This window comes from Acinonyx jubatus, chromosome B3 (assembly GCF_027475565.1).
Source record: "Acinonyx jubatus isolate Ajub_Pintada_27869175 chromosome B3, VMU_Ajub_asm_v1.0, whole genome shotgun sequence".
Taxonomy (NCBI): Eukaryota; Metazoa; Chordata; class Mammalia; order Carnivora; family Felidae; genus Acinonyx; species Acinonyx jubatus.
This window is the reverse complement of record NC_069386.1, coordinates 36506840-36530268: the sequence shown is the minus strand read 5'-3', so window position 1 is coordinate 36530268 and position 23429 is coordinate 36506840. Positions and strand designations below refer to the sequence as shown.

The 23429-nt window shown below is 53.1% G+C and overlaps 2 protein-coding genes across 4 annotated transcripts in view; both read right to left on the bottom strand.

Annotated features, from left to right (window-relative positions):
- Positions 1–3729, bottom strand: part of CALML4 (calmodulin like 4) — a 10156-nt gene extending 6427 nt beyond the window's left edge. The window contains 2 exon segments of the mRNA XM_027067623.2: positions 3450–3480; positions 3595–3729. Of these exon segments, the coding sequence (XP_026923424.1) occupies positions 3450–3480; positions 3595–3729 (166 nt within the window).
- Positions 1–23429, bottom strand: part of CLN6 (CLN6 transmembrane ER protein) — a 24479-nt gene extending 1050 nt beyond the window's left edge. The window contains exons 1-11 of one of the 3 annotated variants that reach the window (XR_008299090.1): positions 23220–23429; positions 16729–16843; positions 12132–12230; positions 10896–11084; positions 10549–10604; positions 9596–9718; positions 7355–7996; positions 5189–5364; positions 3595–3834; positions 3450–3480; positions 220–280 (exon numbers count right to left, since the gene is read on the bottom strand). Coding sequence is in view for 1 of the 3 variants with exons in the window: in XM_027067622.2 (XP_026923423.1) it covers positions 7726–7996; positions 9596–9718; positions 10549–10604; positions 10896–11084; positions 12132–12230; positions 16729–16843; positions 23220–23305 (939 nt within the window). In the remaining 2 variants the exon portion in view is untranslated. Of the gene's footprint in view, positions 1–219; positions 281–3449; positions 3481–3594; positions 3835–5188; positions 5365–6425; positions 7997–9595; positions 9719–10548; positions 10605–10895; positions 11085–12131; positions 12231–16728; positions 16844–23219 lie in introns of those variants that run through there. The other 2 variants (XR_008299091.1, XM_027067622.2) reach the window with 2 other exon arrangements.

Here is a 23429-nt window from a genome sequence, read left to right as displayed (position 1 = left end):
ATACTTATACTAAAAGGTTTTTGCTGTTTATCTGAAATCCAGATTTAACTGGGTGTCCGGTATTTTATCTGGCAACCCTATCACCCTCCTTCTCCTGACTTCCCTTCTGTCTCCTCCCTCGCTCTCCCTTCCTGCCTCTCCCTCTTCCCTTCCTTCTCTTTTCTCTTCTCTTTTCTCCCCCCTTCCTAACTGAATAAAACCAGAGGAAAGCAATCCTACCCTCCAGGGCCAGCCCATGGAGACCAGGAATCTACAGCAGGGCGTCCAGGCTCCAGGGCACCTTGGCAAAGACAGCTTATGTGGGAAACCAGGGAAATAATGCCTCCGGGTTACTGAGAGGAGCAGAAATCCCTTCTGGGAAGGCCTGGCAGAGAATGGCTCTCCTATGTGGCGACAGTTATTGTCACAACTGTGGGCACTGCTGTGTCCACTCTCCAGCCCGCCGCCTCCAGGCTGCCGAACCCTCAAGCTGTCCTCTGACACAAGCCCTGGTCCTGTTCTCAAAGACTTCAAGGGGTGCTGCCGGGACGTTGTCCCAGGCTCTGACTAAATCTGGCTTGCTGCTGTCCTCAACCCTTCCTCCCTGGGGGAGACACAATGGCTGCCAGAGCTGAGGCTTCTCTAGACCCAGTCTCAAGGCCCAGGGGAGCCCAGCTCTCAGCCCTGAGGGCACAGTGAGGCCAGCAGGGAGCTGGGGAAGATCCTGGGCCCCACCAGTGAGATTCCCATTCAGGCTGGGTGGGGCTGCCATCAGAATTGGTCAAAAGCTGCCCGGGGGGGCTCTCCAATCCCTGAGGCCCACAGGGTGGTGCACCCCCATCGGGGCCTCTCAGCATCCAGCTCCTCTGTTCCTCATACCACCTGGCTGGTGCCTCAGAGGCTGGGCCCTAGGCTCCCTACTTGTAATAATAATAGCAAAAAAAATGGCGGCTTACAGTACTGAGCACTTCACCTGGGCCCGGTTCATCCTGCAATGACCCTGTGATGCACCACGTGGTACCTCTACCCTTCCCATTGTGTAGAGGGGGCCACTGAAGGCTGGGCGGCTGAGGGCCTGGCTCCTGAAGTTCAGCTCCACCCTCGAGGCCACTCTGGATCCCAGATTCCCAGGCAGAGGCCACCAGAGGGCAGAAGGGGATGATGGGAGAGGGACGGAAGGTCCCCAGTTCAGCCCCTTCAGTTCCCCGATTAAGGCCTCTCCTTGCAGCCTAGGATTTCAGCAGAGCTGCTAATAAAAGGCAGCCTCCCCGCTGGGGTTTAGAGACAATTAGTTGCCTTTGTGCCTGCGGAGAGGTTGAAGGGGAAGGCCTAGCCCTTTCAGAACTTTCCAGAGCCTGGGCTCGGAGAGGGCCAGAACACATATGTGACCAGGGAGCAGAAACTGAAGTGTCCCAGGGAAGCAGCACCAGAGCCTGGCCTAAGATCCCGCCTTTGGTTCCTGCAAAACCTAACTCCCTCCAAGAGGGCCCAGTGCCATCACCTTATATGGAGGGATAGAGCGGGGGCTGCCCTGCATGTAGGCCTTAAAACTACCACAGTGCCCTTCCTGGGGACCTCTCACGGCCACCCCACCTTGTCTTCTGTCAGTTTGCCCTCTGAGACCTCATCCTATGACAGCTTTTCAGACCAGTGCTGCAAGGCAGTCATCACAGGTCATGGGGCCTGGAATCAGACAGATTCTACAGATGGGCAAACTTTCTCTCCCACTTGGATCAGTAACTGGGACAGTGCCCCTGACATCAGCAGGGCTAGGGGCAAACGGAGTCCCATCGCCTAATAGACTGTTTCATAAAATACGTTCTTTCTTCCCACCTTGACAAATATACCATCGAAAGATCTGGAAGGCCAGATCTGAACTGGATCTCCCGTGCTGGAACAAAACAGCAAGACTGTTACATTTATTTCCCAATAAATGTAATGTCGCTAAATCTGATAAGTGAGCTACTGTTACACTATTTCTCACCCTTGGACAGATTACATTCATGAAACTGAACCCTCTTTCAAATCTTCAGCACTACTGATTGCAATAGGGCTATTTTAAAACATTTGCTGTATAGATGCAGAGATTGGAACACTGTTTGATGCTACATTACTCAGTAATGGCTCATTTCAACAACCAGCTCAGAGTACTCCTAAAATTATACCACCTGGCTCATGCTAGTTAGAGCAAGTCTGGGTGACACCGGCCCGAGGCAGGCCCAGGGTCGTGTGTATGACGGCCTCCTCTCTGTCCCTTGCTCACAGCAGCCTGGTGAGTCAGCGTCATTCTCCCTACCTCACAGATGAGAACACTGAGGCTCAGGAGTGACTGGACCCCAGGTCACTGCCTCCAAAACCCCTGGCCTTTCCACTCCAGCGGGCCACATCTGCCCAATCTCTCATTTATTAAGCATTAGTGGCCACTTTCTCGGTGTCGGGTACTGGGATGCAAAGGGAGGATTTCCTTCTTCCCTTCTGGGAGCTCCACAGGTCACTGAGCCTCGGAACCAGGCGTGGGTTGGTGGAGGGGGGTTCACGAGACTGACAGCTGGACTCCAGCCTTGAATCAACATTCAGTCTGCCCTTCAGACTTGGGCAAGAGAGGTCCCTGCTCTGGCCCTCCTCTTGGGGTGAGCATGTCGAGCGATCTAAGACCAGGTGCACTCCTGGAGCCTGCAACCCACCCATGCACTCTAGACCAAGCTCTGGGGACCTAGAACTCTGGAATCCCTGCCCAAGGAACCCTAAGCACACCTCCGGCTCCTGCAGTTGCTAGCTGGGCTCTGCTGCCCACCCCCTGGCTCAGGTCCGGGCCCCTGAGTTCTATGTAAGCCAGATCTCCCCTCCTGGCCTTGTGGACACACCACGCTGTGCTGTGCTGTGCCAACACTGAGGCCGGCTGGGTGGCAGGCGGGCTAGGGGACTTGGGGAGTAAATGCTCCAAAACTAGGCTGGCTGTCAGGGCACAGGTGACCTCAGAGGCCACCTTAGCCGATCCCCGTTTCACAGATGGGGAGACTGAGGCCCAGAGAGCAGAAGTGCCTGCCCAAGAGTGCAGACCAGGGCTCTTTTGCCTCTCAGCTCCTTTTGTTTGACTCTCAGCCATAAGCAGTTAATGACCGCACTCTCCACCTCCTATCCCTCGTCCCAAATCTAGCTATCAGATCCCCGGACAAAAACCTCCAGGGCGCCCACTCCTATCTCCCTAACTTGTAAGTCACACCGACAAATGTCATAGCAACACTTCCACCTCTGAGCCCTACCCCCACCTTCTCGGCTGTGGTGTCCCCGGCAGCAGGCGGCCCCTTGCCTGTGGGTGGGCCCGGCTCTCCCACCAGCCGCTTTCCTCCCCACCGATAAACAAAACAAAACAAAACAAAACAAAACAAAAAAAAAACGGGCAGAGCAAATTGCCTAATGAGACCCATATTTTGCTGTGAGTTGCTAATTAAAGAGCAAAGCCAACCTACCATTAATTTGGTCCTGGGAAAGAAACTTGGCCTGTAGCAGAGAGAGGAGAACAGTCAGGGAGGGGACTCCAGGAAAGCGCCTCCCGCCCCCCAGTGCGGGGGGGGGGGGGGGCAGCCTAGCTGGAAGACACAGCCCCCAACTCACCATCGCGGGGCCTCAGGCTGTCGCCTGTGGGCTCCCGGCTCCCACAACCGCCTGTTCTGTCCCTCTCCTCCCGGCTCCAAGTCGAAAGTCCGCCAAGCTGGGTGGAGGCCCCAGTAATAAATCCGCGGCTGCCATGGAGACCAGGCCCAGTGCCCGGGTCAGATTCCAGCTTCCCCGAGCACAGCTGATGCCCCGCCACCGCCCGGCCAGGGCGACAGGTTTCACTTCAAGAAAATGAGGCTGCGGAAAGGGCTCCCCCAGGACTCGTCCTGCATCAGGACGCTGATGCTCTGTAGCAAATGGACACGCGCCCTGGTTCCTTCCTGGGAGCCCTCCGTGGACACCGGGAAAGTGTCGGTGAGTACACAGAAGGGGGTCCCTGCCTGGGGAGGGAGTGGGGGGTGGTCTTTTCCCTCCCCTGGGACTAAGCTGGGGGCTGACAATTCCTCCTTGGTGCCTGGCACTTTGCACCCCGTCTTACTTAAGGCCCATCACACACCATCCTGGAGGCAGCAGGGAGCCCTACCATGGTGGTGCAGCCAGGCAGTGGGCTCCCCGCTGCCCAGGCCTCGTGGTACAGAGTGAGGAAGGGACACGGGCTTCCTGCGCTTGGGTTGGATTCAAATCCTTCCCTTGGGTTCATTTGCTGAGTGACCCCGGAGCATCATCTCACTGCTCTGTGCCTCAGTTTCTGCACCGGGCATCATCACAGGACTGTTCAGAGAATAAATGACTAGTGCACAATCGGTTGGTTCCCTTCCCTCCTTCTGGGGACCCTGAGAACAGGGGTGGGGTGATGCCTGCACTGGGGTCTCAGAGCCCACAGCGAGCTACCCAGGGGGTTCAGGGGGAGGCCTCTTAGGTGACTTTCCCCAGTCAGGAAGGCTGCTCTTCATTTCCCTCCTCTGCCACCTAGAACTCCCACCCCTCTGGCAGAAGCTGCTGACATTCCTGCGTCCTCTCACTGGTTTGTGCTGCACTCCCCCCACCCCCAGAAGGGGAGTGTTTCCCCAGGGTCCTCCGCAGCTGCTGGCTCCCTGTCTGTGGGGCCCGCTTTGTTAGGTTTGGCATGGGTGGCCCCACAGGCTGTGCTCTGCACAAGGGCCCCCAGCTCAGGGGATGAGTGGGGCCTGGTGAGGGGCTGCACGTGCCTGGAGGAAGGCAGGGGAGCTCTTGCTAATGTATACAAGGCACGTGGACAGGGGACCTGCCCTTGGTCCGGCCTCCTTCCCTCCTCGCCTGACCACCTCCACCTGGAAGGTTCGCTTCCCCCAGATGGAATCACTTCTTCACACCTGTTTCTAGGCCCAGAGAATTTCGGCTGGAGGATTTGACTACTCTCTGTTGGGGCTGAGAAGAGGAAAGGCAGGCAGGAGGCAGGAGAGGAGAGGGCTCCTGCTAATAGCCTTGTGGGGAGAAGAGGTGGGGCAAAGTCAGGTGGGGCCTTGGAGGCCAGGGGTGGGGGCACAGAGCTGAGGCTGGTGGGGAGGCCTGCAGGGGCGAGGCCAAAGCACTCGCTCGGAATCACCCTGTGTTTGGGAAGGCGCTCATGCGGGAGACAAGACATTTTCCATCCATGAAGCTGTATACTCACCATGAAAAACAGAAACCCCGTCCAATACCAACTGAGGGCTGAGACTTTGTTCACCAGAAGGGCCCCATCACCAGAGGTTCTGATTCAGCAGACAGAAGGGGCCAGTTTGTATTTTCCTCTGCCATGCTCGTGTGCCCGTCAGGGCCACACTTCGAGAACCACTGGCCTACAGGTAGCTAGAGGGAGTGAAGCCAGGTTGTAATTAAGAAGTATTTCTGGGGCGTCTGGGTGGTTCAGCTGGTTAAGCATCTGACTCTTGATATCAGCTCAGGTTGTGACCTCACAATTCATGAGATCGAGCCCTGCATAGGGCTGCGCTGACAGTGCAGAGCCTGCTTGGGATTCTCTCTCTCCCTCTCCCTCTGCCCCTCTCCTGCTCTCTCTCTCTCTCAAAATAAATAAATAAAAACTTAAAAGAAAAAAGAAGTATTTCTAGGGAAACATTTCCAGGAAACTACCCAAAGAGATCTCTGTCAAGAGAGACACCAAATTTCCAAGACTCTAATAATTTGCTGTGATTTCTTTTCCATTCTAAACATTCACTTTTGTACCTAATTTTTTATTCACTTATTCTTGCTTTTTGTTTTTAATCAAGGGCTCCCCAAGTTGTATAAGCTTCAGCCCCCACACAACCAGGCCCGTGCCTGCTCACGAGACCTCCAGCAAAGCTGTGCCGTGGAGAACAGGCCAGAGGCAGGGCTGGAAGGAGCGGTGTCCTCGAGGCGAGGAAGGAATCAAATGTGGTTGCTGGGTAAGTGGAGGCAGGGCCTGTGATGGTGCAAGCATCTCCTGTCCGGCGTGGCCCTTCCTGTGTTCTCTGGTAACAGTAGCCCCAGCCAGTCCCTGGTGGCTGTGTGGTGTGAGACCCGGAGGGAGTAAGTGACTTGCCCAAGGCTCAGTGCCAACCTCCAACACACCAGCTTCCCCACCCCTCAGAGGGCACCCTCTCTGTTTCAGCCTCTGGGACGGGCTGGCAGTATGGCTGGGAGGCTCAATGTGCCATCTCTGAGAGGCAGGCCTAGAGATGCCCTACCCTGGCTCCCCACCCCCCCACAGCCCCCAAACTCCTGTGAAGAGAGCTAGGACTGACTGGGTCCCACTGAGTGGCATGGAAGGCCAATGGGCAGAGGCAGCACCCGCCCTGAGCCACACAGGCCTCAGACCAGTCACTGCCTCCCCTGCTCCAGGGGACTCCCTCCTGCCTCCCCAATTCAGCAAGAAGCAGCCACAGCCAGGCTTGGCTCCACACTGGTCTTTATTGATACCTCTCTCCACCCATCTGACCAGGGACCGGGGGACCTCTAAGGGGGCTGCAGAGGGACCCCAACATGAAAGGAAAATCGGAGGCACGGGGCTCCCTGAGAACACCGGAATGGAGGCAGGGTCCAGGGAGAGACTCACAAGCTCACAGAGCCAGCGCTGGCTGGAAAATGGGGCTGGGGGGCCAGCAGCTGTGTGGGCAGACCTGGCCCCGATGCCTGGGGGAAGGTGGGCCCAGGGGGATCCTGCTGGGAACGAAGCCTCCCTTTTCTGGGAGCAGGCCCGCCAGCAGAAGGCAAGAGATTCAGGCTCAGACAAAGCCTCCAGGAGAGAGTCTCCAGCTCCCCCCAACATCTCCCAAAGGCCCCTGCCCCTATAATGGGGCTCAGGGAATACTGCAAGTGTTTAAGAACTCAGCCTTCAGCTGCAGTTCAAATGCCCGGGTCAGGCGGACGGGAAGGGTGCTATAGTTCTGCTAGGGGGCAGGGATACAGCTTCCGGCAGAGGGAAATGGCTGGAGAGACCCCAAGATCAGGCTGTGGTTAGGGGAGAGGGCTGGCCTCTGGCTCTCCAGGGGCAGGGGGCAGGGCGCTCAACACTCCCTGTGACCTGAGGTTGGGTGAGGTCTGTCGCACGCGTACCCTTCCTAGGGCAGCAACAGAAGGGGACGACTCAACCATCCCAAGGCTGCCCCAAGAGGGGCCTGCAGCCGGCCCACTGACACACTTTGGGCCCATGCTCCCAGCTAGCGCACGCAACGCCTAGAGAATGGATGTGCTTCCTCAACAACACCCGGAAAGTTATCGGAACCTTTGTGATCTGGCCTTCGGGGTCAGGGCAGGTCTGAGGGGTGAGCCAGGTGGTGGGTGACGTGCCCAGTCCCCTCCTTGCTGCTGCCCCACCCACCAGGCGTCTCCGGGATGGCGACCAGAAGACATCCCAGGAAGAGTCCAGTCAGGTGCACAAGAAGGCAGGGCCCAGACCTTGGCCTGGACACACTGCCTAAGACGACATCCCATCCTGAAAAGATCGAAGCCACAGAGAAACCTGATCCAAACGGTCGAGTATTACGATGATGCACTGTGCACGCGCACACACACACACACACACACACCCGCCCGTGTGCAAGACGCCTACCCCCACCAGCGTTGTCACGATTGCACACACGGATGGACACACACGTGTGTGCACGCACGCAAGCACCCGCCCACCACACTCAGACACTCTCTGTGGCCCGTCTCCCGCCAGGCAGAGCACCAGCGGCTGGTGCCAGGGACTCAGTGTCGGCTGCTGACATGGAGGGTGTAGAAGGCCCAGGGCTCAGGGACGTAGATGACACCCGGGTACTTCTTCCTGAGTACAGGGTCATTCCACAGCCAGGCGACCCACAGTGCCACAAGCAGGAGGGTGAGCGCAAAGGAGTAGAAGAGGAAGAGGCCGTTGCTGTCCAGGAAGAGGCGCTTCCGCTTCTGGTGCAGGACAAGGGCCAGCATGGCGAAGAAGGTGAAGATGAAGAGGATGAAGATCTGGCCCTCGGTGACCAGGTACCTGAAGGGGCCGAGGGGAGGCAGGCGGCATGACAGCTCTGTCCTGCCTGGCAGCCCTCCCTGGACCCTCATACCAGGCTGCCCTCCCGCTCAGTCAGGGTGGCTCATCTCACGAGAGGCCCAGGGAACCACGCTACCCTGAGCCCAGCCCACGGGCAGCATATTTGTTTTAAATGTTGAGTTCGTTACCAACGTTTAAATAACAGATTAGCTGCAAATGCGGGTTTCTGGTTTCTTTGGTCACATTGGGCCTATATTCCCGCATGACAACAACCAATCAGAGGATAAAGCAGCTGTGCCCTTTGGAGAGTGCACGGTTCTGCAGTTTGCCACAGTTTGCCACTCACTATTGCCTCACTTGATGCCTGCTTGATGCATTTCTGTCACCAGCTTGGTTCCTAGAGGCATTTGAGTTTGGGAATGCAGTTGTAATTTACAGGCGTTGTCCTCACTGTCTCCTCGGGGGCTGGGACAGTCTCAGACCTCCCGGGGTTCTCTGCAGCTCCTAAGGCAGTGCCTAGCACACGGCCGGGGCATCTGAGAGGCTGTCGCCTCTGCTCCCCTGCCTCGAGAAAGAACCACAATGCTGACCCATTCGGCTCAAGGAATTACACAGCTCTGCAACTTTGTGGCTGTGTGGCCTTGGGGGGATTTACATGATATCCTGGGGCTTCTGTTTTCTTACCTGGAACGGGGACATAAATGGCCCCGTCTCCTGAGAGGTAAGAGACCTGACAAGAGCTGTGCACACCTCTTACTTGAGAAAGCATGCTGCTGCTCCTATGCGGCCGTCTCTGCACTAACACAGCAGTGGGTCAGGACTGGGCAGGAAATCCTCCCCGAGCCGAACCGCTCTCCCTCTTGCTGTGGTTGCCACCCATTTCTTTTTAAGCCTGTCCTTAGGGGGCACCCTCTCGGTGAGGCGGGGACAGACCCTGCAAGTGGCTTGGAGCTGGCCCTAGGGAAAAGCGGCTTTTTTCATTCTGAGGCAAGCTTCCCATCAGAGAAGGGTCCAGTCCTTCCTAAGACACCCATGATCCTCGGGTGGAGCCTATCCTCGGGGCAGAATTGACAGGAGGGGGAAGAGCCTGGCTGAGGCCTGAGTCTACTCTCTGAAATGGGATGAGAGCGCTGGAAGGTACAAAGAAACCAGACAAGAAGCTCCGGAGGCCATGGACTTCCCCCCTTTATCTGTCCTTGTCCCCTTTATAGTGCTTTATAGTTTGTGAAGTCCCTTTCCCCCCTTCTAGATCCTCACCATCCTGTGAGAGGGAGACAGGCAGGTATTGTCCCCATTTCATAGAGGAGGAAACTGAGGCCCACAGGGCTCTATGGGCTTGGTGTTCGAGGTGGAGTGTATTGGGACCACGGTGGCACTGGAGTTCTGGGAGGTAGGGCAGAGGGGCATGAGGCCAGAGAGACCACACTTGGGCCTGGCTTCCTGGTAACAGAGAGGGGACCACAAAGCACAGTCACAGTCCCCACTACACAGGGGAGGAAGCAGGAACCCAAGGAAGTCACGGAGCAGGACCGTGGTCAAGAGCACATTTTTACTACTTGGCTCACTGAGCGCCCCCGCCCCTTCCCCAGGTCCACTCACCAATAGTACAGGCCACTGGGCATCACCAGGAGCAGGGCCACCCCTGGCGCTGAACTCTCGGCTTTGGTGGGAGTGAAACAACCACTGAAGTATATGAAGAGGATGAGGAAAAAAGGGATGTACCTGCAACAGGGAGGCGGGTGCCCGTTTTAGAAGAGGACAACTTGGTTCTCTTGGCTGTTGAGTCCAGCCTGTTCTAAACGGGCCCTGGAAACACGAGTGTAGGCCCGGTGTGACAGGAGCCAGCCACCGCACTCAGGAGGGAGGCCACCGGGTCCCAGGCTTGCTGGCCGCCCCCCACCCCCAACTCCCCATCGAACCCCTCCCCTGGCCCGGCTCCTCATGTAAGGCAAGGGAGAACTGACGGCTGACTCCGAGGGGGGGACGGGGGGTGGGGGAACCTGACTCTCCCGAAGCCGCGCACATATGGGAGGTTTCCGCCGCCTTTGGGGTGAAGGGGGCCCTCCCGGGAGTTCGAGGAGCAGGGTACTGGCAGCCCGTCCCCCATCAGGTCCAGCCGGCCCTCCTCGGCTTCGTTGCGACCTCCATTCCCAAAGATCACGTCCTGACACGGTAGGGGTCCCCCTCGGTGCCCCCCCCCCCCCCCCCCGCACCCAAGCGTGACGAGGGGGCGAGACTCGGTCCGCGCCGCGCCCCTCCCCCCGGGCCCCGGCAGGGCCCTGGAGGGACAGCCGCTCGCTGCCCTCTAGTGGCCGCCGCGGGCACTGCCGCACTGGGGCGGGCAGGGCCCAGAGCCCCGCGCCAGCGCGGGAAGGGTAGGCCTTTCCAGTGGCTCCGCCTCACATCCAGAGGCTCGTCCAGTGTCCCCGAGGCCCCCGGCAGAGCAGGGCGGGGGGGGGGGGGGGGGGGGGGAGAGGGGGCTGGGCCCAGGGTCCCTGGGGAGACAGTGGGGCTGTTGCTGTCCTCCTGGCTGAGACAGCCCCATCACTTACCACATGGAGTGGCCCAGGTACTCGTCGTAGTAGTAGAGCAGCTCAAAGGAGTCGATCTGAGGGCGGCAGGGCACGGCAGGTGCTTCAGGAAAGGTGCTGGGCCCATGCAGCCCACCCTTCCTCAGGCCTCCCCCCAGCAGCCCTCTACTCCAGGGGGCCCAGGTGGGAGCCAGTCAATGTGCCACTTCCTGAAGTGTCACCAGCATCCTAGCTTGGTGGGTCCAGCGCCCTCACCCAGCAGAATGCCTTTAGCAGGCCAGGCACAGTGATGGGTGGGGCGATCTCTTTGGCCTCCAGGACAGACTGTGCCCACAGGGCTTTACGAGTACTGGGGGAGGCGGCCTCACCAGTGTCTCCGGCTTGAGGTTCTTGATGATGGGATTCTCACGGACAGACAGGTGGTGCTGGTAGCCACTGAAGAGCAAGCGGTGGTTCACGGAGTCGCCCACCAGGTGGATGCTGGCACCCATGACGAAGGTGATGATGCTGACGTAGATCATGGAGCGTGGCAGGGTGCGGGGGGACCGCTCAATGAGCTGAAGTCAGACGGAGGCCTGATTCAGCCTCTATCACAATAGGAAACGCCCCTCTAGTCCCTCCCTCACGCCTGGGGCGGGATAGATGCCGCCGGTTGAAGAGTCACTCAGAAATTGACTTTAGCAGGCCAACCAGGCCTCCAGAGTCTCATATGATCCCTGTGGACCCAGCATGACCTGGGAAACAACACCCCCTTCTCCCAGAGAGGAAACAGACTCAGAGGGGCTAGCTCAGTGCCCAAGGTCACACAGCAACCGTGTGCTAGAGGCAACAGCTAGGCCTTCAACACAGGCATCCAGGCCCCAGACCTGGCCCTCTGCCAGGTCCCAGGTGTGCCCCTGGGTGGCTGGGCTGGTTCAATGGCATGACTCTCTGATTTCTGAGCCACTGGTCCATAGTAAACACAAAGAAAATATCAGGGGTTTTTTTTTTGGGGGGGGGGGGATACTTTGAAACTAAATTATTTACCTTTTAGACTCCTCTGAATTCTGAGATTATACCCTTCATACTTTTGGAGATTAGAAATGTCTTTCTAGAAACACAATGATGGGCACAGTAGACAGCAATAATTGTTTTAAGACCCCTTATTTGGATGTGCAAAGCTAGCTCTGTGCTCCCAGTGACTTCTCAAAGTCAGGGATCTCCAGGCTAGAGTATAGGTCACCTTCACTGCGGCCGTTCCTGCCACCTGGACCCTACCTGCCTGCTCAACTGTCCTTGACTTCTCCCCAGGCAACCACCTCAGTCACTCCTGCCTCAGTCTCCCCAAATGTATTTGGTTTCCCAAGCATGGCCCTGTCTTCAGGTCCTTTTGCCTGACCACTGCTCCCACGTCATCCCCTGACGCACAAGACGGAAGCCCAAATCCAACACCCCTCCCCGGGGAGGCCTTCTCCATCCCTCCATCCCAGCCTTCATCCCCCCGACTCAGGCAGGGTAGGCCTGCTTCCTCCCGCTTCCATGACTCCTAGGGCGTGGTACCAGCTTCCTGCTAGGGGAGGAAGAAATGAGGGTGGGAAGGGAGGGCAGGGAACCGAGGACTGTACCTTGAGCAGAAGGAAGGGCGTGATGATGTTGTAGGCCATGTGGAAGTAGTCCCCCACGCTGGGCTTGTTGAGCGGAAACCATTCGAGAGGGAACACCAGCTGGGGAGCAAGGGGAGGGATGGTGTTCACCCAGGCAGAGTCCCATGAGCCCTCAGGGAGTCAACCCTCACCTCCTCCACACACATCCAACTCTTTCTGTGATCTCTGGGGATCCTCTTGGCAGCCCTGGGGGACCCAGACAGAGAAACTGACTCCCAGAGAAGGTAAATGGATTTGTTCCTGGATGCACAAGCAGATGCAAATCCAGGGCCTGACTCTGGGCCCCTCTCCCGGTGGGTACTAAATAAATGTCCCTGGGGGCTGGTCTGGGAGTTGGAGGCTACCTTGGGACTTAAGTGGTGCCACACACTTTCTGGGTGACCCCAGGCAAGTCCTTCTGCTCTCTGGGCCTTGGTTTCCCCACCTGCAACACGAGAGATGTGACCCAGGTGGTCCACTTGGGCCCTTAGGGGTCTGGCACTCTAGGTGCTATGCTGACGAAAAGATCTCCTGACCACTAGGCCCCATGTTCTGGGCCCTGAGCAGATGGACTGCAGACACTGCTTCCAGATTGGGTCAGAAGTATAATTAGGAAACAAAGGAGAAAATATGTGAGTTCTACCACGAAAAAGAAACTTCAGTTCTTTCTTCCCTCTGTTTCCTGAGACAGGAGGCAGGCCAGGACCAGTTTCTCGGCCTGCCATGCCCTCTGTCCTACTGGCCTTGTCAGGGTCCATGTGAAAATCCCTGGGCGAGGTCAAAACATGTGACGACCCCCCAAACTGTACTTCCAGTGTCTGTTGATTGAGAATACAGGCAATGACCACACATTTCAGTCAAAAATTTAAACGTTTATCTCTTTTAATTCAGAAATGCCATGTTGGTGAAAACTAACCTGCACATATAAAAAACCCCCAGGATACAGGTCTCTCTTTTCCTCTCTTTCTCTCTTATTCAGTGTGTATCTCTAGATCTTAATCTATATCAAGATATAGATGTTGGATATATGTACCCCATCTTCCTTATCCACTTATTTCTTTATTCATTTACTGATGGACACTTGGGCTGCTTCCATAATTTGGCTATTGGAAATAATGCTGCCATGCACACAGGGGTGCATGTATCTTTTTGAACTGGTGTTTTCGTTTTCTTTGGGTAAATACCCAGTAATGGGATTACTGGGCCATTTGGTATTTCTATTTTTAATTTTCTGAGGGACTTCCATACTGTTTTCCACAGTGGCTGCACCAATTTGCATTCCCACCAACACTGTAGGAGGGTTAGGTTTTCACCACCAACACATTACTCAGCCATAAAAAGAATCTTCCCATTTGCAACATGGATGGACCTAGAGGGTACTATGCTAAGTGAAATAAGTCAGAGAAAGATAAATGCCATGTGCTTTCACTTATATGTGGAATCTAAAAAACCAACCAACCAACAAACAGAAAACGGATCATAAATACAGAGAACAAATGGGTGACTGTCAGAGGGGAGGATGTCGGGGGATGAGCAAAATAGGTGGAGGGGATTAGGAGGCACAAACTTCCAGTTATAAAATGAATAAGTCATGGGGATGAAAAGTACAGCCAAAGGAATATAGTCACTGATATTGTAATAATGTGGTATGGTGACTACACTCAGTGTGGTGAGCACGGCATAACATATAGAATTGTCGAATCACTATGTCATGCACTTGACACTAACATAAACTTGTATGTCAACTGTACTTCAGTTTCTTTTTTTTTAATATTTTATATTTGAGAGAGAGAAGGGGGGAGGGGCAGAGAGAGAGAGAGGAGACAGAGGACTCGAAGCCGGCTCTGCGCTAAGAGCGAAGAGCCCAATGTGGGGCTTGAACTCGTGAACCGCGAGATCATGACCTGACCTGAGCAGAAGTCAGACGCTTAACCAACTGGGTTACTCAGGCACCCCTATACTTTGGTTTCTTAAGAAAAGATATATACCATGGTGAAGGAGCCACTATCAGAAATGATACCTTATACATACTGACATGGAAAGACAGCCATGATATGTTCTAAAGTAAAGCAAGCAAGCTGTAGAATAAGGTGTAAAGGAAAATCCCATTTGGGTTAGAAAGGGGAAAAGAGTGTATATACGTTTGCATGAGCAGAGAAAGGAGTGGGGTTGCTGTGTCTCAAACCTCCAGGGGTGGGACTAGAAAGGGAGACTCCAACACTTCTTCATATGCCTGGGTATTAGTTGACTTGTTACGTACTACTTTTATAACTTGTTAAGACTTTGTTTTTTGCGATTACAAATTTGGGACTGCTATGCCTACATTTCAGAAGCTCCAGTGTATATACGAGCTTTTCAAATGTCTACTCTCCTAACAAGCCCACTTAGGTTGCTGGGCAGGCTGGGGAAGTGATTTGCCCTGCAGGAGACCCCCACGGCCTGTTGTGGCTGAGTCCTAATGAGTGAGGGAGCCACGAGCCTGCTCCTGGCCTCATTTCCCCCTCCCCCATGGCAGTTCCTTTGGTCCCCAATATATGGGGCCTTCTTTCCAGAAGGGGGATCAGAGCAGCCAGGCCAACCAGCATTCTTATGAATGAGAGAACCAAAGCCCAGTAGACAATGACTTGCCTAAGGTCACCTACAAACCTGATCGCGAACCCCGACTCAGTCTCTTTTCTTTCTCCCACACTTCAAAACAACACGTACACCCTATGGAGAGTCTGCCCAAAGGAGAAACAGCATCCACCATAAATCCGCTCCAACAGTGCTGCCAGAACAGCTTTTCTTAATCCCCTTCAAGCCTCTGATCCCATGTGTACAAGATGTTAAGACTGTCACTGACTTGCAGTCAGGCAGGATGCCTATCACTTCTATACCTTTATGTTCCTTCAACGTCCCAGGTTGCTCTATAGTATCTATGATTCCTGTTTAAAGGCCAGATAATGTTCTCTGTACTGGATACAAAAAGTTGATTTACCCAGTCCCTATGCTGGACACTGAAGTCACGTTCAAGGTAAGCAACACCACAGGGAACACCATTGGGTATAGAGGCTCTTGTCTTCCTGCTGATTATGTCTTCAGGGCAGATTCTTGGAAGGGGTCTTACTGGGTCAGGAGGGAAGGACACATTAGGGTCCTGGATATACACAAGACAGGAAGGGGGTAGGCTCTGGGGCCAGAGTGCCGGCACGCAGATGCTGGCTCTTCTACTTGCTACGTGGGTGGCCCTCTCTACCCTTGAGTCTTCCCATCTATGAAATCAAGATTAATAAGAGTGTTGAGGTGAGGATCAAATGAGTTTAAACACTTAACAGGTTTAGAACAGAGTAAGCACTCAATGTATGTTAACCATTATTTCTACCTTAATGTTGTTATTATTATTAATTCAATAAAAGTGCATATGCTAGGCACGCTTTCTTCCTTCCTTCCTTCCTTCCTTCCTTCCTTCCTTCCTTCCTTCCTTCCTCCCTCCCTCCCTCCCTCCCTCCCTCCCTTCCTTCCTTAAAATGTATATTTGTTTTTGAGACAGAGAGAGACAGAGCATGAACAGGGGAGGAACAGAGAGAGAAAGGGAGACACAGAATCCGAAGCAGGCTCCAGGCTCTGAGCTGTCAGCACAGAGCCCGACGCGGGGCTCGAACTCACGGACCGTGAGATCGTGACCTGAGCCGAAGGCGGACGCTTAACCGACTGAGCCACCCAGGCGCCCCAACTAGGCACTATTCTTTAGGTGCCTAGTTATCATCTTGACAAACTGCTTTCCAAAAGGGCTTTGCTATGGGGCGCCTGGCTGACTCAGTTGGAGGAGTGTGTGACTCTTGATCCCCCGGTTGTGGGTTTGAGCCCCATGGTAGGTGTAGATATTACTAAAAAAATAAATAAATAAAAACTCAAAAGGGCTTTGCTAATTTGCATTATCACTAGCATGTGCAAGGTGTCAGTTTCAGCATCGGATGTTGTTATTGTTACCACCCACACGCAAAAATGAACAATTTGATGCAAGGTGGTACATCACTCAATTTTTCACATTCTGTTATCTATCTATCTACCTACCTACTTATGACAAGCCAGGAGTTTCAATACTCTTCCAGTATTGATCTCTGTACAGACCACCCTTGTACACTGATGCATGAACTAGCCTTGGAGGGAAGGGGATGGTTTCACAAGATAGCACTAAAAATTACCTGAGGCTCAGAGCCATGCAAAATCAACCTATACTCTTTACCTCCAGAAAAATAATATACCAAGGCTGTGGGGATGCTCTGTTTTCTTTCCCATACCCTGTTGTATGGCTTGGTGATTTGGTTAAACCTGGGTATAGGATGGTGGGATGGAAGAGGGGCACGGTATCACTGTTTAGGGCCACCAGTTCCCCTATGAGAGTCAGGGGACAATATGACTATTCAGGCCCCAGATCCCCACTTGTTGGCACAGTCATGAGCTAAAGCACATGAAAGCATCCAGGCGTATTCTTGCAGTTTACTGGTAGGGGAAGTGCCTTGTCTAAGGTCACTCAGCTAATTCATGTCACACTGTGTTCTCGCTGCTGGTAGGGGCTCTGTCCATAGTTCGCACTCACCATGGCAATGGGGCGGCCAAAATCCAGAACCCAGTTCTGCAGGGTGAAGTAGAACCAGAGGTCAAAGTGGAAGGGAGCTGTGCCGGCAGCTTCATCAGCCTTGACGGAGCTGTGCCTGGGAAGGAACCAGACAAGAGGGGTCAGCTCTTCTCTCCTCCCATGGGAATCTTCCCCCTGAGATGAGCCACAGAAAGGTATGGGGATTTGAGGGCAAGAGGATTAATTTCTAGAAAATGAGTTTTGCTGGAAATACTGGCTCCGAGGCCAAGGGGGACATGTCCTGGGAATGGATTCCAGCTGTCCTGGAAGCTTAGCTTCTCTGTGATTCAGTAAGGAAACTGCCAAACAGGTATAATAACCATTGGGCATTCTCACCTATAGCATGATGGGGACATCTAATGGGGCAAAGATGCAAATGTAGCTGGAAAATGTGAATCATGATGATGGATGACAATAGCGAACCTTTACTGAACACTTACTATATTCCAGGCACATCATGGCTGTTTGCATGCATTATCTCATTCAACGCTTTTACTCCTCACAGAAACCCTTTGAGGTTGGAATATTATCCCCATTTTACAAGTGGAAAAACTGAGGTGTAAGATGTTAAGTAACTTGCCCAAAGTTACACAGCCAAATATTGGAGCCTAAATGACTAGGCTCCAGAGCTTGTATTTTTAACCTCTATGCCATCATCATGTTCACAATGATTGGGCCACCAGATGGGCATGTGACCTGAGCTGGACCAATCACTGCCCTTCAGGGAGATCAGCCTCCTAGACCATAGATTCAGATCAACAGTCTCTTTCCCTCCTACCTGAACCTGGAGGAGGTGAGGCTAGGGCTGCTGGTGTACCCCGTCTCACTAATCCACAGCAAGAGCAGCCAGTGGAGACAAGCTGATGCAAGAGACATGGCAAGAAGTGGAACACCATCTGACAACATATCTTTCGATGCCCGTCCCTCCTGCCAAGTCGTTAGCCATCTGTTTTTCACAGATGAGCTGAAGTTCAAGGGCCAGTGCCTATGCCACTTCCTCCAGGAAGGCTTCCTTAATAAGTCTTTTCCCAAAGCCCCACCAACTCCAGTACAGGGAGTGCTTCATCACTAACTCCCTGTCTAGCCATGACCTCATGGGTCTGGAGCTTTGTTCTTATGTACACCCTTAAGAAGATGGATGGCTTTTAAGATTCTCTTCAACTCACCCACCACCCTATCAGCGTCCAAATCCTCCCTGAGACTACTTGCACACCTCCAGTGACAAACAGCCTGCTTCTTCGATGAGTGAAGTGTGAGTTTTATTGCTCTATTTGTGCTGAGAACAGAAGCTGTGTGAATGGTCCATGTTACCCAGCGTTCTTGGCTCAGTTCCTGGTTGATGCTTAGTGATCACTGGTTGATTTTAAACAATCTTGATTACCAGTTACTCATTGTTTTTACTGGCAAACATTAGCTTAGAGGCATCGTGAAGGTTTTTTCCTCTTCTCAGTGCTACTATGGCGTCCATAACTTTCTGAGATCCCTTTCGGGCAATTCTAACAATGGTCCACAGTGGGCTGGTAGAGTAACCCAGAGGCAGAGGGCCAAGCTCTGGGAGATCTCATCATCCTCTGGTGGCAGGTAAGAGGTGGGGTGGGCCTTTCTTGGGTCAACTAAGCCTTCCCCTCTCTTCTACTGAGTGCCCCACCACTTATTGAGTGCTGAGTGTGTGCTGTGTTAGGAGCTTCACCTACACCATCTCACTGAATCCTCACAGCAATACCAGGAAGTTGTTCCCCTCGTGTGTTACAGGGCTTAAGTGCTTACCGAAGATCACCCGTGTGGTATGGAGCTACAGCAACTATTCCTTTTGTTGGCCTATTTCCCACTCCAAGCTGCTTCTAGTAAGACATGAGGTTTCCTTAGTCACGGGGAGGGCCAGTGACCTAAGCCAGCCCGGTGGGATGTTTCTAATTAGAGCTGGTGGAAAGAGTCCCTCCCTTTCTGGCACTGGGATGCTAAGGATGCAAATCCAGGGCTATGTGTGACTAAGGGGCGAGCCTTAAAGAACAGCCAGGTGAGAATGAAGCAACCCTGCAGAGAGGACCAGGGGAAAAAGAAGAGGAAAAGCCCTGAGAGTTCTAGGCAACCCCAAGCTAAAGGTTTGGCCACATGAGCCAATACATTCCTTTTTGCTAAGGGTGCTGCCATTCACCCTGGCTTTATGTCACTTGTAACCCATGAGTCCTGAACAGCATAAATTCAAATCTGTGTCTATATGAATTCAAGATCTGTGCTCTAAATAGTTTGCTATCCTGTTTCTATTATAATAAACTATGTGACATATGAGGAGGTCAAGACAGAGAAGGCTCAGTAAGGCCTGGAGCAGTATGCAAAGCTGGCATGAAGGAAGAGAGCCAGGAAGCATGGATGGGTGGATTTAAGTAGGCAGAAAAGCAATAGGAGGGCGAGATCAAAGGCCTGGAGGTGGAAGTGAGAAAGGCACTGCATGGAGTTGAATGCCTGGCTTATTGGTGAAGAGGAAGAGAAGGGAGGGACTGGAGGGGCTTTAGACTGAGCAGATACTCAGAAACTGTGAGGATTCATCTGAGATGGGTCTGAGATGAGAGACTGGCTTAGAGGTCCCCACCTGCCCTTCCCCTTAGTGACTATCAGTCAAGGCCTGAAAAAGCAGATGATGGGAAACTCCAGGTCTGAAGAACTTGCTGGAAGAAAGAGGATAACAGCCCTCAGTGTTTTATTCTGGAAACTTCCAAACTGGGCAGAGTAAGATGTTTGGTACAGAGAAGAAAGGTATTTTGAAAGCCTGGGGAAGCACTTGGGTATGGGTCTCTGTAAGCTGTGGATACCTAACAGATACTAGGGGCTCAGTAATTATTTCCTCCTCTACCTAAGGGGGCACCTCAGTTAATGGGAATCCCTGTCATTAGTCCAGCTGGCTTAGTGGGGCAGGAAAAAAAAGAGCAGACATAGGGCACTCAACTTGGGAATCAAGATTGGTCAGCATCTGATGGTTTTTTTCTGTTGGGACTCTGACCACAGGAGGAAGATCATGGAGAATGAAGGCCATCCTCTTCCCCAGTCCTTGTCCTGGGGATGAGCAACCTCAGGCCTGTCCCAAGTTCTCGACTCCACAGACTTCACAAACTGAGCCCCTGGCCTGTGCCAGCTCTACATCTCAGTCATCAGAAGCTGCTGCTGAGAACACTAGTAAAAGCACAATGGCAGGTAACCCAAGACGAGGATGGCCTTTTCTCTCCTCCACAGCTTTGTAAGTCTACCATATGGGGGAACTGATACCATGACAGTTGGGAAACACATCACATACAGCTGAAATATTAAAAGCAGTCAGCATCTGTAGGACTCCCTGGCAGAAAAGGAAGGACTCAGCCAGGGACCCATAAATGGGAACTATAGAGGGACTGCTTTACCATAAAGAATGGTAAAGTACCTGACATGATGGAAAGTTCAAATGAAAAATGAGAAAATGAAGGCAAGTATAAGAGGGGAAAAAAGAAAGGCAATTAGAAACCCCAGGAAAAACAAAGCAATATAAGAAAGCATATGGTACTGTTAAATATTCCTTGGCTTTGTAGGGAATAATGTTCACATGGCTTAACTAATAAAAATATCGTATACTGATTTTTTCAGAATTTAGAATCCATCCACACACAAAACATGAACACAATTATGGCTGAAAAACAGCAGGTAAATACCATTAACCTCAAGAACATGAAAGTAAATCTATAGAGGAAAGGAGCTGGGGAAAGGGTAAGAAAAGCTAATTCTTGAACATGTATGCATGTTCCCTGAGGCTAACAAGGGTAACAAAGAGAAAAACTAAAAATAGTTTAAAAACTAAGAATAGATAAAAAGAACCATGTTGTGAATATGGGGGAGGTGTAAGTGAGCCAAATCATAACAGGAAATCGGGAAACATTATCTTAGAAGCTACAATTGATAAACCAAGAAATGGCAGTTGAGCATAGCTTTTAAGAATATAGACTTTAGGGGCGCCTGGGTGGCTCAGTCGGTTAAGTGTCCGACTTCAGCTCAGGTCACGATCTCACGGTCCGTGAGTTCAAGCCCTGCGTCGGGCTCTGGGCTGATGGCTCAGAGCCTGGAGCCTGCTTCTGATTCTGTGTCTCCCTCCCTCTCTCTCTGCCCCTCCCCTGTTCATGCTCTGTCTCTCTCTGTCTCAAAAAGAAATAAACGTTAAAAAAAAAAAATTAAAAAAAAAAAAAGAATATAGACTTTAGACTGGGTGGCTCAGTCGGTTAAGCATCCGACTTCGGCTCAGATAATGATCTCACAGTTCATGAGTTGGAGCCCTGCATCGGTCTCTGTGCTGACAATGCAGAGCCTGGAGCCTGCTTCGGAATTCAGTGCTTGTCTTCTCTCTCTGCACCACCCCTCCCCCCACCCACTTACACACACACACACACACACTCTCTCTCTCTCTCAAAAATAAATAGAACATTAAACAAAAAAAGAATATAGACTTTAGAGAACACCTAGGTTCATATCCCAGCTTTGCCATTAAACAGATTTTGAGCAAGTTACTTAATCTCTCTTGGGCCTCAATGTTCTCACCTGTAAAAAATAGTAGATCCTATCTTGAGAGTTGTGGTGGAATTATTATGTGCAAAACTTTAGAGCAGGACCTGGTCTGTGGAAAGTGTTACATAGTATTTGTTAATATCATTTAAAAATATGAATTTAACTCTAGTACAAAGAGCTAAAAGAAGGTTGTCTCTGGTGCAAAGGAAAGGTGGAACACAGAACCATTGATTTTTTACTCTAAGTCCTCCAGTGCTATTTAATGATAGGCATTATTATGTTGATTGCAATACAAAAATTGTCAACAGAACAGGTGGAAGCTGGAATGGGCTACCTTGAAAGGTAGTGAGCACCGTGTCATTAGAGGTATGCAAGCAAAGCATGGATGCAGCAGAGGAAATCCAAGCATCTTAGGAATTGGACAGGATGGTGGTACCTACTGTCTTAAACAACAATGATACTGAAAATGGTCCTAGAGGTACCCAAAGATGGTGGCAGAGATACCCTGGAAGTGAGTCAGCCCTCATGCCATCCTCAGGGAACACCCTGCTGGTAGTGAGCTCATCAGGAATGAAGAGGAACATTACCCCTCAGCAGCCAAAGTGGAATAGTAGGAGCAGAAGCCTTAGGTGTAGACCCTGGGTCTTGCCACTGAGAAAGATACTGCATATGGAAGCCCCGCACATAAGATAAAGTGGTGATCATATCTGATACCCACACATTGTTCTGATTGGACTTCCACAGTTCAGGGCAGTCAAAGACCCCCAACATGGAAGGAGATCCAGAACAGAGATGTCCCTCAGTAGCAGGAGAAAGGGCTGCCCTCAGCCAAGTCCCTCAGATTTCTTCCCTCATCCCTAATCATACCATAAACTTCCTAAAATTGACTCTGAGCATACTAGTGCTCAAAAACTTTCCATGGCTCCCCTGTGCTTACAGAATAAAGGCTGCATTCTTAACCTGCCATTTAGGGCAGGAACTAGGGTGAGGCAAGTGAGGCACACAGGCCCAACATTTAAGTAGGCACAGAGTTGCCACAGAGTGAACATCGCCTTAAATTTCCTTAAATTGGTAAGTCTAGGCTTTCACCCCAGCCCAGCTGCCAGGAAAGGCCCTTCCCAATCAGTCCACATCTCTTGCCACTCTACACCAGAAAGCTCCAGCACCCCTGCCCACCTGACTTTCCTCAAGCTTTCCCGTGCCACTTCCTCCACGCTGCTCTCCGCGATGACCTCTCAGTCCCTTCCGCACTGTGAGCCCCTCCCGGCTTCACCCTACCCACCCCTCCAGTGCCTGCCACAGCACTGGGCACAGCAGAGGCGCTTAATAAAGGCCTGCTCACCGCAAGGAATGTTTCTGGCCTATACGACAGGGTGAAGGCAGAATGGAGGGAAAGACTAAATGGTGGTTTCCGTGCCTCTTCCTCGGCCACTCCTGGTCTCAACTACATAAACCAAGAACTTCTTCCCTTTGGAGAGAGAAGGGAGCAGCACAAGAGTGAGAAAAGCCCTCCCTCATGGAGGAAAGCTTCCACACTTCCCTGTCCCTGGCATTTCCATTCTCACAGTCTTGGGATAAGGAGTGAGCTTCCCGATTAATACCAGGATCCAAGTCCTATTCAGCTTCTAGGGACCCCGAGAACTTGGAAATGGAGCCCGGGGCGGGCAGCTGAGCTGGGGGCAAGGTGAGCGGAGGTGTCTTGTTGCCCGCCGCCCCCCACCTCGAGTCTCTTGGACCCCTGGAGAGGTCTCCCCAGAGCAGCGACTGTCCTCCAGCCGGCCCGGGCCCGGGGCACCCCCAGGAAGAGAAAGGGAAGTGGAGACGGGGCCCAGGCGCCAGGGCGCAGCGAGGGCAGCCCCCGGGCCGCCCCGGGCTCCTCCAGCGGGGACCCCGCCCCCGGGTCCCGGCTCCCCGCGCCAGCACGCGCCCACCTGGCCTGCAGGAAGGACGCGCCCGGCTGCGCGCCCGCGCCGCCCGCCGCTCCCGGATGCTGCCGCCTCCGCGCCGCTGCCTCCATGGCTGCCCCGCCGGCGGCGGGCGCTGCGGCCCCGCTTTCCAAGTTGGGGAAGCGCTCCCCTGCCCCGGCGGTGGCGACGGCGGACACCCGGCGCGGGGCGGGGCGTGGCGGGCCGGCGGGAGAG